This window comes from Bubalus bubalis, chromosome 20, assembly GCF_019923935.1.
Source record: "Bubalus bubalis isolate 160015118507 breed Murrah chromosome 20, NDDB_SH_1, whole genome shotgun sequence".
Classification (NCBI taxonomy): Eukaryota; Metazoa; Chordata; class Mammalia; order Artiodactyla; family Bovidae; genus Bubalus; species Bubalus bubalis.
This window is the reverse complement of record NC_059176.1, coordinates 10348117-10362500: the sequence shown is the minus strand read 5'-3', so window position 1 is coordinate 10362500 and position 14384 is coordinate 10348117. Positions and strand designations below refer to the sequence as shown.

The 14384-nt window shown below is 47.5% G+C and overlaps 1 protein-coding gene across 5 annotated transcripts in view; it reads right to left on the bottom strand.

The window, feature by feature from the left end:
• The window catches only part of CLMN (calmin), a 123148-nt gene that overhangs the window by 29850 nt on the left and 78914 nt on the right, over positions 1-14384 (bottom strand). For all 5 annotated transcript variants that reach the window (XM_044932831.1, XM_044932832.1, XM_025271453.2 and 2 more), the window contains exons 3-7: positions 11620-11715; positions 9174-9257; positions 6411-6503; positions 5340-5530; positions 3135-3328 (exon numbers count right to left, since the gene is read on the bottom strand). In XM_044932831.1, the coding sequence (XP_044788766.1) occupies positions 3135-3328; positions 5340-5530; positions 6411-6503; positions 9174-9257; positions 11620-11715 (658 nt within the window). The remainder of the gene's footprint in view (positions 1-3134; positions 3329-5339; positions 5531-6410; positions 6504-9173; positions 9258-11619; positions 11716-14384) is intronic.

Genomic DNA, 14384 nt, shown 5'->3' with positions numbered 1-14384 from the left:
AGAGCCTCTCAGAGAATTAGAAACTATCAGAATAAAGCTAGTAAAAGATTTCATTGATGAGCCAATGTTTGTTGCCAAGTTTTCACATCCCCTGAATTGTATCCTTGAATGTGCATTAATTAATATAGTTGGTATGTAGAAAAAATAAGTAGTGGCCTTGGTGTTAGTAACTTTAGACCCTTAAGGTAGTAAATTCTTTCCTTTGTAAACCCATTACACATCCACCCTATAGGAACGTAATCTTATCTTCGGAAGATGGCGCCAAACCTTAAAATAATTACTCTTAGAGAAAATAAGTCTTTGTTGATAAGTCCTTGTCAAGAGTCATAAAATGTTAATAGGCCTCTGGCCAGAAGATGATGTAAATCACCTAAACCATTTGTATACGATAAATCTGCAGGAAAGAAACCCTGGTTTTTGATAAGCATCAAAGACTGCTGATTTTGCATCCCCTATTGTCCTCTATGTGTAACTTAGGGTATAAAAGCCCCTGTTGAAAATAAAGCTATGGGCCTTGCTCACCAACGCTTGGTCTCCCCATGTCATTCTTCCCTTTAACTTCCAGCTGAGTGTCCATCTGGAGCGTGGATGTCCTCTGCGACCATTTATTTGCCTGGGCTTCTAAGACCCACTCGAGAAGGTGTCTAAGGTGGGGCACCTTCCGCTATTCGAGAGGGCGCCTGCGGCCTCCGTGGTCAGAGCTAACCTGGTGTCACGGGTTATATTGATTTTCCGCGTAAACCAAGCCACTCAGCTTCTTTTCTCCACTGAATTTTCCTACTGAGCTATCCTCATTCTATTCCTCTTTATTATATCTAATTAACATTTGAATAGGCCGCCTAGCCGTCTCTCCTTCGAAGACCCTGGATCAGCCGGGGCTGGACCCCGGCACAAGCTTGTTTCCTTTAAATTTAATTTCCTTTGAATATATGTTCAGTAGAAGGTTTGCCAATAGTTTGGCCACCTGATGCAAACAGCCTACTCACTGGAAAAGGCCCTGATGCTGGGGAAGATTGAGGGGAGGAGGAGAAGGGGGTGACAGAGGAAGAGATGGTTGGATAGTCATGTTCATGACTCAATGGATATGAACTTGGGCAAACTCTGGGAGACAGCGAGGGACAGGGAAGCCTGGCATGCTGCAGTCAATGGGGTTGCAAAGAGTCAGACATGACTGAGTGACTGAACAACAACAGAGAGTTTGCTGGATCACACAATTGTCTTTTTTTTATTTTTTGAGGGCTCTCCATGAAGTTTTCCATAAGAGCTGAACCAGTTCACATTCCCACAACAAGAACAGAGTTTTCACATGGGATCTTGGGATGCTTGATGGTGAAGGATCCCACAGACAGGGAGGTTTTTTCTCTTTATTTCACGTCAGGAAATTTAAGCCCTTTAAGTGAAGGGGGATGATTTGAGTAGTAAAGCCTCACACTTGGCTGATGAGCAGAGAAGCTGGGATGGAGAATCCAAGACTCCTTGCACCCAAGATTCTGTTATTCCCTGCTGGCTAAGTCCCTCCCTGTGAGCGGCCAGTTCACGGCCCATCCCATCAGAGAGTCTGTTGAGCTGAGACCCTTACACACTGCTGGAGAAAATCCTAAGCAAGCCTGACCCACGTGCAATATGATTTGATAGAGATAACCAGGTGCCTTAAAAAGGTGTGTACTTTCTAGCTGCATCATTCCACAGATGAGACGTGGTCCTGGAGGAAATAATCTGAGATGCACACTGAACTTTATCTAATAAGATGTTCACTGCAGCATTACATACAAGACTACGGAGAAGGCACCCCACTCCAGTACTCTTGCCTGGAAAATCCCATGGACAGAGGAGCCTGGTGGGCTGCCGTCCATGGTGTCGCACAGAGTCGGACACGACTGAAGCGACTTAGCAGCATACAAGACCATTCCAAAACAACCTGAACATCTACCAGTGGTAAAGAGTTAAGTACACTTTGGTATGCCCACTAGACGGACCATTATGCAGCCAATAAAAACATACTGAAGACATCCTAGCAGCATGCAAAATATTTACATCACAATTATAATGTTTAGGTTAAAAAAAGGAAGATACATGTTATGTGGTACCCTGGATGGGAGGGGAGTTTGGGGGAGAATGGATACATGTATATGTATGGCTGAGTCCCTTTACTGTGTGCAGCTGAAACTATCACAATATTATTTGTTAATTATTTGCTGCTGCTGCTGCTGCTAAGTCGCTTCAGTCGTGTCCGACCCTGTGCGACCCCATAGACGGCAGCCTACCAGGCTCCCCCGTCCCTGGGATTTTCCAGGCAAGAACACTGGAGTGGGGTGCCATTTCCTTCTCCAATGCATGAAAGTGGAAAGTGAAAGTGATCTGCGTAGCTACCAACCAAGTTCACAGCCTGCAGTCCCCTGTGCTTCTTTCCATTGCTACCCATTTTGCTGTTTAATTGTCAAGACGTCTCATATCATTTTGATTTTTTTATGTTCCACCTCTACTACTTTCTTTTGTATTAAACAAGCATTTCTACTTTTTAAAAAAAAAAAAAAGTTTTTTTTAAAAAAAACCTTTATTTTGTACTGGTTAATTATTTGCTAACCAGTACAAAATAAAGGTTTTTTTTAAAAAAAACTTTAAAAAAAAAAAAAAGTAGAAATGCTTGTTTAATACAAAAGAAAGTAGTAGAGGTGGAACATAAAAAAATCAAAATGATATGAGACGTCTTGACAATTAAACAGCAAAATGGGTAGCAATGGAAAGAAGCACAGGGGGCTGCAGGCTGTGAACTTGGTTGGTAGCTACACAGATGTTCACATGTGATTATCAGAGAATCACAAAAATGCATGTTTGTTTCATGCATTTTTCTACATGTGTGTTATATTTCACAATAAAAGAAAAGTTCTAAAAGCCTTAAAAAAAAAACAAAAAAGGAAGAGACAAAGTCATACATACACTGAATGATCCCAATTATGTTAAAAAATTGTATTGAGATATAAGGAAAAACATTGGGGAAATGATGTCAATGGCAGGAATATAGGAGATATAAAAATGACTTCGTTAGATGTTTCTGTATTCTCCAGAATTTCCATGTGGACAGAAGGCATTACAGGTTAAAAATAAGTTATGAGGAAAGAGAGGACCACGGCTACCTTCTGGCTCCAGGAGCCTGGGGATGTGAAGGGCATCGTGAGCGATGCTGAAAGCCTTCTCCAGATTCTCCCGCATGGAGTCTTCCAGCGCCTGCTTCATGTCCACCAGGCTGGGGTCGATGGCCTTGATCACAGCCAGGAAAGCCAGCCCGCTCCGCCAGCTGCCTGCAAAGTCCTGCACCGCCACGCCATACCTGAAGGGAAAGCAGCAGCCACAGGGCAGGTGGGTAATCAGACTCAGGGATGCCTCGCTGGCCTCCGAGTGGGGCTGGGAGCTGCTGACCTGGCGAGGACTAGATGCCCCGGGCCCTGAGTATCAGGACAGCCGCACTGACCCATCCGTGTTTCCATTTCCGGACAAACCAAACAGGAAGGTTATGTCGCACAAGGAGACATAACAGGAACTTGAGTTCCCCTCCCAGATACATAAATCCTTCGTTTAACACATGATTCCGTTTATCAGTGATCTTTGAAATGCAGCAAACACAGGTGTGTTGTGTCATAAAATAGAGCCAGAAAGTTCATGTTCACACCTCGGCTGCCCCTGTGCTTCCAGCGCTGTGGCCTTGGGCAGATCACGTACCTTCTTAGACTCAAACGTATAAAACAGAGCTGTCATGGGGAAGGATTAGGTTGAACCCGCCCCCAGAGCGGCCATACCACGTGGACCATGTGTGATGTAGGTGCCCCACAGAAGCCACTCAGTAAGTGCTAGCTAATGTCATAATTAGTAGAAATAAAATTACAACTTTAAAAATAACAAGGAGAGGTCATCCTGTATTAATTTCCTTTAGACTCCATCCCTCGAGAGCCCCTCTTCCTGCTGCCAATTTCCCTACTGGGGTCACTGAACGCTCTTAAAAAAAAACACAAATATCTTTTTATTTAGACGTGTATGGAGAGTCATAAGAAGTTGCCAAAGCAGTACAAAGAGCCCTTGGTACACATCATCTGCTTCCCTCAACACAGGGTCTTAAGTTACAGGCGAGTGTCATCAGAACCAGGCACGGATGTGGGTCCAGGGCCACGAGCCACAGACGAGCCAGGGCTATAAGCCACGTGCTAGTGTTTCTTTGGTTTCACTGTCACAGGTGTGGCAGAAGCGCCAGGACACTCTGTCTCAAGCACCCATTCCTGTGACCGCTACCACAGTGGTCATACAGACTGTCTCCCCTGAAATACCCTTCCTCTCCGTTACAGTCACCCTAACTCCTGGCATGAGCTCACTTTTGATTTATTTTAAAACAACATTTAATGGTTGTTCACATTAATCAACTCTATCATGTTCAACCCCTTAATCAAAACCCCCAAGATCTAACCTCCCTCCCATCTTTTATTTTTCCTGCCACCTTTTATTTCCATATACTGGGAAGATGGGATCTGGTGCTAAGTGCTTATGAAGTGCTGGTACTCTGCTTTCACAGAGTTTATTTCATTTAACCCTAACTATCCCATAAGGGGGTGAATAGTAAGTCACCATCTTATAGGTGCAGCTTAGAGAGGAAACTGATGTACCATGTCTTCCCAATCTGGCAGGGATTAAACACAAGTCCAGGGATTTGGTTCCAGTTCACCTGTCTCAGTGTCGGGAGGGCCAGACCTGACTCTGATAGGTTGCAGCCTTGATTGCTACTTGCTTTTAAGTAGGTACAGACCCTGAAAGATACCTAGAAGCTTAATAATAAGCGTGCTAAGTTGCTTCAGTCGTGTCCAACTCTTTGTGACCCCATGAACTGTAGCCCGCCAGGCTCCTCTGTCTGTGGGATTCTCTATGCACTGGAGTGGGTTGCCATGCCCTCCTCCAAGGGATCTTCCTGAGCCAGGGATCGAACCGGCATCTCTTATGGTCTTCTGCACTGAAAGGTGGGTTCTTTACCACTAGCACCACCTGGGAAACCCATAATAATAAACATGTCCATGTTACTAGGATCCAAGGACCAACCCCACTTAGGGATTTAAAGTGGTGAAGGCCCCTTGGATTTCTATCCAAATTCTCTCATCAGATTTCTGCAAACCAAACACTGGGCAAATACAGTTTTGTGTGCAGACACAGAAAGGACAGAATTCCCTGTTCTGAGAGTTTACGTGAAGCGCCAGGCACATAATGGACACAGAACTGAATACACGGTGATGCCCCCTTCCTCTGCCCTCCTCCCTCTGCCTGGTAGCAGCGTGGGGTGCTGGGGAGCAGGGCATGGGGCTTACTTCCTCGTTTTCCTCTGCACCCAGGCCAACAGCGTCCTGATGGCTTTCCTCTGGTCTTTCACCGAGATTGCCACGCTCCTCTCTGCAGTGGGTGTGGGTGGGAAGGAGGAGTCTGAGTCTGTGCCCCCCGAGCCGGGTGACAGGCTGGAGGATGGAGAGTTTCTGCTGAGGTTGCCCGTGAGTTCTTTAATCTGGAAGGGAAATGACGTTTCAGACCCAGGAGGCAGACCCAGCATGGGCTCTCTTGGACCCCGGCTGGAGGGATCAGCTCACGCAGAACTGATTACTCCTTCCTGAGGGTCGTGTGTCAGTACTCATGATGGCCAGGCTGTTCCGTGTGGCTTGTGCTGCATGCAAGGATGCTTAGCAGGGAGAATCATCTCTTCCTGGAGTCTGTCTAGCTCTGGGCAGAAGCTGCTCTTGAGGGCCTCCTGACCTGGCTCCACCTCTGTGTACATCATTTTTACTCTTGGGAGGGCCATTAAATAGTGAGCCATAATTTTCTCTTTCAAAAGAGGGGGATTTTAGAAGATGAACTGTCAGCTTACTCCCTCCTATTCAGGGAAAGAACTTGAGCACAACTCGAAGTAACCCCTTTACATTCCAGCCCCAGACCCTGTCTTTCTTCTATAAAATCTGCATTTTCAGACAGATGCTGAGGCTGTGAAGGCTGCAAGGCCTCCCTGTTACACATGCCTCTTCCTAGAGCTGTCTTTGTAGAGGCTTTCTAACCGTCTCTTATGAACACTTGTCATGTTAGGAGAGTAACTCTACCTAGTTCAATTTTTGGCTGGAAGTATTTCCCTGGCTCTTGGAACCCTTTAGAAGAAAACTACTTTTCCAAGTAAATATTTAACTCTTCAAGTCCCAAGAGAAGAACAGAGCTCACATCACTTTTAGAATCACAGGGACTCAAAATCTTTAGCAACCAAGATTCCTCTGGTTCTTTTCTAGGAAAGAGAAAAGGCAAAATCTGTCAGAAACGAAATCTGACTGTCTCCCACGATCCGGGCCCCACTCCTGTATTGGCAGAGATGACTGATGTATGTTATGGGAAAAAAGTGATTTTACCTGGAAGAAGAGGATTATGTTCCAAATCAGCCCAAGAACCAAAGAGGGGTTGCCATCTGCTATTTCTGCCGCATCAATGCTAACCAGCTTTACCTGGAGAGAAGCAATGTATGAGCTTAAAGATGGGGTCCAGGTAGGTTGCAACACATCATTTCCTGATGCCCTTGTGGGCCTGTTTCTCTTTCTCACCTGTGCTGTTTGGTGATGCCACAGGCCACCTCTCGGGGACCCCAACATGCAAAAGCGTACATAAATGTGTCTAATAAACAGTACACAGTACTTCCCATTATCAGACACTATTCTCAGAGTATTAGCTCTGTTTATTTTCACAACAACCTCACAACACAGATTCTTCTATTATCTCTGTATTTCAGGTGAAGAAATTCCAGAGAGGTCAATGGAAAGTGCCCAGAACACACAGCTAGTAAGAGAGACATCTTTTTCCAAGAACAGATGGCACATGCCCAGGGTCTGTCTGCATGCTACACTAACACCACCAAACTTCCAGATTTAACATGTCTTTGGACAGACACAGATTACTGACATCAACGATCTGGCCATGATGGCTAAGACAGTTCAGTTCAGTTGTTCAACTGTGTCTGACTCTTTGTGACCCCATGGACTGCAGCACGCCAGGTTTCCCTGTCCATCACCACCTCCCGGAGCTTGCTCAAAATTATGTCCATTGAGTCAGTAATACCATCCAACCATCTCGTCCTCTGTCATCCCCTTCTCTTCCTGCCTTCAATCTTGCCCAGCATCAGGATCTTTTCCAATGAGTCAGTTCTTCGCATCAGGTGGCCCAAGTATTGAAGCTTCAGCTTCAGCATCAGTCCTTCCAATGAATATTCAGGGCTGATTTCCTTTAAGATTGACTGGTTTGATCTCCTTGCAGTCCAAGGACTCTCAAGAGTCTTCTCCAACACCACAGTTCAAAAGCATCAATTCTTTGGTGCTCAGCTTTCTTTATGGTCCAACTCTGACAGGGAAGTTGGAGTTGGTGATGGACAGGGAAGCCTGGCATGCTGCAGTCCATGGGGTCGCAAAGAGCTGGACATAACTGAGCGACTAAACTGAACTGAACCAATTCACCCATTTAAAGCGCACAATTCCATGGTTTTTTAGCGTTACCATAATTTTAGTGCATTTTCATCACCTCAAAAAGAAATCTTGTACCTTTTAACTGTCACCTATCTAATCTCCCAGTTCCTCTCAACCTTGAGCAAACACTCATCTGTCTTCCGACTTGAGAGATTTCCCTGTGCCGGACGTATCACAGGAATGTTTTAGAAGAAGTGGTCCTTTTGGTCTGGCATCTTTCATAATGTTTTCAAGTTTCATCCACACTGAGGCTTGTATCAACACTCCATTCTTTCTCATGGTGGAATAATATTCCACTGCACAGGCAGACCATACTTGATTCATCCCTTTGTCTGTGGATGGGCATCCGGGTTGCTCCCACCTTTGGGCTATTATGAATGATGGTGCTGTGAACTGGGCCCTGCCCTTTGGTCACCACCATCTGAACCGCCTCCTAGGTCGGGTCTTTCCCCACAATATGGGAAGCAGAGCCCACCTCCCTCTTCAAAAAGCCAAAAGCGCTTTTCTTTGCACTTGGCAGCCAGGACATGGGCGAGGATGCAGGCTTATCAGCCCAGGCCTTTCAACTTGAATGAGTGATGCTGAGAGTTCCTTCCAGGGGCTGAGGGAGTGGGGCCAGAGGGAGAGGGTAGTGGCAGCCGTGCCCACGTGGGTCCTTGTGTTCAGAGGGGGCGGGGCTCTGCAGTGGTCCTGGCATTTAGCAGTCTTGGGCTCCATCCCTGATTCCCTGGGCTTTGAAGTCATCCTGTGACTTCTTGGCATGCTTTCAATACATTCCTTTGCTGCTTAAATCAGCCCAGATTAGATCCCCTTATGACCCAGGAGCGCCAAACGAATAGCACTTTGTGATGACGTTCTACTGTACATGCCGACGTGTCAGGCGAGCTGAGGGCTTTTCACCCAGAGTAACTGATGAAACTTAATGAAAGGGGAACTTCGGAAATTTTAGCTCTCTGGGGCCATTCCCTCCCATTTTTGAAGGACACGAAGCAGAGTTCAAAACACACAAAAAGGGCTAATTTAAGTCTGGAAAGTTCTATCAAAGAGGACAGAATTACGTGATTTTCCTCTGGCTCAGTCAGCCCCCTTCTCTTCCTTGCTTCTGCCATAGTCTGAGTGCTAAGATCAAGTTTTACACCTTGACATGCTCACTGTACTCTTTTTAAAATTAGAGGGTAATTGCTTTACCATATCGTGATGGTTTCTGCCATACATCAACCTGAATCCGCCATAGGTATACACATGCTCCTTCCCTCTTGAACCACGCCCCCACCTCCCGCCCCATCCCACCCCTCTAGGAGTCACAGAGCACTGGCTTTTCACTGTACTCTTATGCCCCAAAGTGAAAAGGAAAATGTCAACTAAATTCTGAACATCTGAGAGCCACTCAGCATTTCCGCCCTTCCCACGCCCAGACATCCACAGTTTTCATCCTGATGGAGCTGGAGGGGCGGGTGGGCAGGGAATCAGGGACTGCATCCCGCCTGATGGATTAGCTGTATCTCAACTGATGGAGCTCCTTTAACATTTCAACTTGTTCCATCTGACTGTCTTAGCAGGGACCCCTTTGCCCGCGTCTCTTGTGACCAGCACTAGACTTCAAATCATGTCTTTTTTGTCTCAGGGAAGGCTCTGTGAACAAGATGTGTTTCAGATACTTACATTGCTATCTTCCAAAAACTTAAGTGCTTTCGCTATGTTGTTTAACCGAAAAATACGATGGGATGAGGATTTGTACTCGTGCAGCTGTAACACAAAGCAGAACAACACAAGCAGTTAAGCCCAGACAGGCACTCGGGTCCCAGCGGTGCCATTGGACGCGCTTGCCTTTTTCTTTACCTTTTTCACATGAATCTCAAGAGAAGGACGGGGCTCACAGCAGAGCCCGCGTGGACCACATCCAAACCCATGCAGGGGCCCTGGACACACAACCGTAGTCTCAGGGGTCCCCAAGGGTCGCCTTATTTATGGTTTCTGGGACCAAACTCACTTGAGTTGGTGCGGGAGGGGAACCCGGGGGTTAAACAGGGGGCAGATTTGTCAAATTTCCCTCTCTGACCCAGCTCCTGGCTTTTGATAGCCCTCCCTCCCCCAGAGACCATCGGTGACATGCTCTCCTCTCTGCGCTGATGCTGTTTGTCAAGGCAGAGAGCGCCAGCCGGGAGCGTCACCCGCAGCTGCTAAATCATCCGGCAAACCCTCCCTGGCGGCCACAGATGTTTCTGTTTTCTGGCCAAGGGCTTGGTGGACATGTGTCCCATGTCAGAGAGACAGAGGGAGAGAGAGATGGAGACAGAGAGAGAAATACAGAGAGACAGAGACACCAAGAAAGAGACAGACACAGAGAAACCCAAAGAGGAAAAGAGAAAGGAGCTTGCAGAAGCAAAAACTCTGACAGTGCTTGCGGCACACGCTAGGAGCACCGGCAGAGGAAACTCACCCTGAAACGGAAGCCCACCCCTGCCCCTTTGGGTGAGTGCTTCACACTAACAGGAAAGCCAGTGGGTATCCCTTGCACACGGTATGAACTGCCAGGTGATCTCACCGGTGAGGTCTTGGCTGTTCTGGGCTGGACTCCCGGATCAAACACTCCCAACACAGCCTCCCTTCCCACCGAGGCTATAGCGGCTCCCAGTCAGTGCCCAGGCAACAAAGTGGGAGCCTGGGCTGCTGGCAACACAGAACCAAGGACTTGAATATGCTTTTTCAGGAAGCCTTTTGAGGACTACGCTGCCAGCCCACAGTGAGATCTGTCAAGAAACCAAGTACTCTTTCTACCACAGTGGGTCTGCCCTTCATGAGAATTCATTCATGTCACTTGCTACAGCCCCCTTGGGGGTGGCTACTGGGAAAAGAAAGGCAAGAAAGAGGTGAGGGGTTGTGTAAGACTCCAGCTGCCTTAGAGCTGAGCACTGAAGTCGGAACTCTTGACTTTAAACCCAGAGTTAAGAGCAAACCCAGAGAGGTCTGCATGGGCTGAGCTGTGGTTTGGTAGCGCTGGGGCCCTACAGAGACACCTTCATATCAGCCACACTGGGTCACGTAGGCCAATCAAACACTGGACTCTAGAGCCCGTTTCTCAAGATTGACACCTCTGGTACACTAGCCAGATCATTGGAACGCCAACCGCCCCCCCCACCCCCCCGCTCCGCAAAAAAGGAATATCTGGCAGTGCCTGGGGACATTTTTGGTTGTCACACCGGCGGTGCTACTGGTATCCAGTGGATAGAGAGCAAGGATGCTGTCACACATCCGGCAATGACCAGGTCAGCCAATGCAGGGGACACAGTTTCAATCCCTGGTCCGGGAGGATTCCACATGCCTCGGAGCAACTAAGTCCATGCCCCACAGCCACTGTGCCCGTGCTCTAGAACCCATGAGCTGGAACTACTGAAGCCCATGTGCCCTAGAGCCTGTGCTCCACAGTAGAAGAAGCCACCGCAATCAGAAGCCTGAGCACCGCAACTAGAGAAAGCCTGCGTGCAGCAACGAGGACTCAGTGCAGTCAACTAAATAAATGGATAAAAAATAAAACAAAACAAAATGCCAACAGTGCCGAAGCTGTTAACACTGCACGGTGAATCGAGGCGAGAGGACTGACTTGCACACATCAGACAAGGCAACGTGGAGCGCTTTGTCAAAGATCCAAATTGGAATGAACCTCAAGACCAGCTGGTTCAATTCAGTTTCAGCCATATTCACAAGAAGGTTCTAGAATTCTGTGTATCTAGCTTTAGTCGCGGGGTGAATTTATAGAATCTGGTTGATAAGATGTCTTGCTCATCCGTATTCCTGAATCTTAGCTCTCATTCTCATTAACTGAATGTCTGGCCAGCTAAACACTCTTGATCCAGTTAAAATCTTCAGCTTTGGACTCACAGAAAACATGGGACGTTTATTTACTTGCTAAGGTATATTTGCTTAGTTATACATGATTCTATCAGTCTTAGTCACTGAAAAAGGAATGCTGCCCTCCCAAGTTTCCCGTCATAGGAACTTATGGATGGCCAGATATATGTACAGACATAGAGAACGGTATGGAAAAGAACTACGGGCAGTGTTTTCCTTTAATTTTTACCTCTTCCCAACCCTTCTGGAACATACGTACCAGATTCCGCCCAGACAGGACTTCTAACAAAGCCATTAGGATTTTGCCATCTTGTATATCGACGAATAAATCTTTAACTTCTAGAGGTGGGTTGCACTGCGGAAGAGGGGAAAAGAAAGTAGCCGATCAGTGATCTGAAGAAAAAACCTACAACATCCAGCGCTGCCTACGGGCATCCGAGGAGGTAGTAACCCTCTCTCCCTGGAGATGGCGCTGCATAGGCAGGGGTTGTGCTGGGGAGCCCCCGAGGAGGCTCCGGGTGGAAAAAGCCAGAGGCTCACTGCTTTCCTCTCTGACCTGGGGAGGTCTGAGGGACACCGCGTCCTGTCCACCCAGAGCTTGGCTAGGTGTGGCCTGGAGTCCGTGGGGCCAGCAGGAACCTGTTGGTCAGCTGTCCCAGCACAGGGCTATGCAAACATTGCTCCCCGCACCCTAGGCTTCAGCACACCAGCTTCAGGGACCCCTACTGGGGGGAGGGGGTTCCAAAAGGAGACTAATCCACTACATTTCTCTGCCATCCGCTCTTATTGGCTTTTATTTAGAGTTCCAGGTAAGAACTCTATGCTTACAGAAAGGCTTCTGTTGACTAAACAAACTTGATAAAAATTTTAATGCAGGATGGTTAGGACTTACTGAATCTTGGGGGCCAAGGGCCAGGAACCTGCATTTTTAATTACCACCTCCGTCCCGCCCCACTAGCATGAATGGAGCTCCCCTGGTGACTTAGTGGTAAAGAATCCACCTGCAATGCAAGAGACGCAGGTTCAATCCCCGGGTTGGGAAGATCCCTGGAGGAGGAAATGGCAACCCACTCCAGTATTCTTGCCTGGGAAATCCCATGGACAGAGGAGTCTGGCGGGCATCAGTCCACGGGGTCATGGAGTGTTGGACACAACTTAGCAACTAAACAACAGCAACAACCAGCATGGATTCTATTTACTTTTTGGTACTGGAATCTTTGGAAACATTATAACATTTCAGCTGGGTACTCACTCTCTCCGCTTTTGGGTACAAGGAAGGAGGGGGGTTCCCACTGGAGACGGGATTAATGGGGTGGGGGCAGGGGGTGGCTGCTATCACCAGCCAGAGAGCCAGGGAACTCTCGGAGCTGTGGCCTGGGCACCCTTTCTTCGGGGAACTCCCACCCCGTGAAAGCCTCGGAGGGCCTGTGTTTTCTTTTTCTATTCAGGAAGGTGGCATTTCCTGGCCTCTTATGCAAGCCCTCCACCCACACCCCTAGGTAGTCAAAACGGGAATTCCACCCGCAGGTGCACAGAAGAGGGTTCTGCTTCAAGGGCAAGTGTGACTTTGAACCCAGAGGCAAATTATTTCTTTGCAAACTCCCCGCTGCTCCTCAGGAACATTCCACAAGGAGCACCAGGGCATCAGGTTACCAAGACTCATAGGGGAACGTTATTCCTGCTAACGCGGGGCAGAAACGGCACAAGACCCGAACAAAAACAGCCCCTGATAGATGGACTCACAGCATTTCCAGTTACCAGCCCCAGCCGTGGCCAAGCCATGCCTTGGAGCTGAACCAGGAGGGTCATTCCCACTAACTGTCTGTAAGAGCCCCCAGCCCAGCAGCGGCAAGCGGGGCCTTGGCTGGCAGCCATCCGCGTGATGGCAGGAGGAGAAATTGAACCCACTCCAGTGAAAACACTCCTCGGGGTTCCAGACGTTCTGTGGGCTTCATGAGATTGGTATGGCCAAGTAAACAGCACCCCCAGGGGTTTCTTCATGATCTAACTCCTTCGGTAAATTAAGGATTTTTTCCAGAAGCCAGAGAGTCCGTAAATATTTCTGACAGCCTTCAAATTGCAGCTAAGCCCACTTCCCCAAGGAGTTCCTCGGTTTCCTTTACATGAAAGGTTGTTCTTGAAAGTCTCAAGGTTGGAAACACGGCTGTGAATTTTGCCCTGTGTGTTAGGCTTCAGTTTCAAGTACTGTCTGATTTATCTTCAGAGTGGGTGCTACCCACCTGCCCTGAAACAGGGGCAGAAGCGTGGCCGGAGAGAAAATTCTGGATGTGATCAAGGCTAACAGAGATTTGTTTGAGGGTTGAGTTGGTGCATGAGCATTTGCTCTATTACCCTCCATGCTTTTCTGTATTTATTTTTTTAATTTATAAAAGGGAAGAAAGAAAGAAATACGTCCTGGCTAAGCTCTGTCCACCAGGAGGAATTTCCAGTTACCCTGACACACATCAGGCATTAATTTAGGAGTTCGGGGAACTCAAGTTTTGGGAACAGTTTTCCTTTTTTTCCAAAAATAACACTTCACTTTATGAGCTCTGCCGAAAATGCACCAATAGTCAAAACAACGGGCAAATGATTTACAATGCTTCATCCATGATGTAGAGAGTTTTTGCCCTGGAGCTTTGAGAAACCTCCTGGGCTGAGTGGAGCCCATTCTACAGGTGGGGAGCAGAAGTGTGGGTGGTCAGGCAGCTACTGGGGAAATATTATAGGCCTAAAGCTCACACTACGTGAATTAGAATGTCGGTCAAGAGCGCCACTTCCTAAAACGCCACATTTATTTTCTCTGCTTTCTAATCATTTTAGTGATTTTCCTCTATGAACCTTTCTTTGGGGCGAACTCTTAAGGGCAATCAATATTACTCCTGTGCCTTTTAAGAGGAGAAAAAAGAAGAAATGTCACTGAAGAGGAATCCTTGAGTACCACCACCAGCTTTGAAACACAGGAGACTACTGGTTGGGTTTATTGGGAGAACCAGATCGTGGAATTTAAGATGCGAAGTGAGT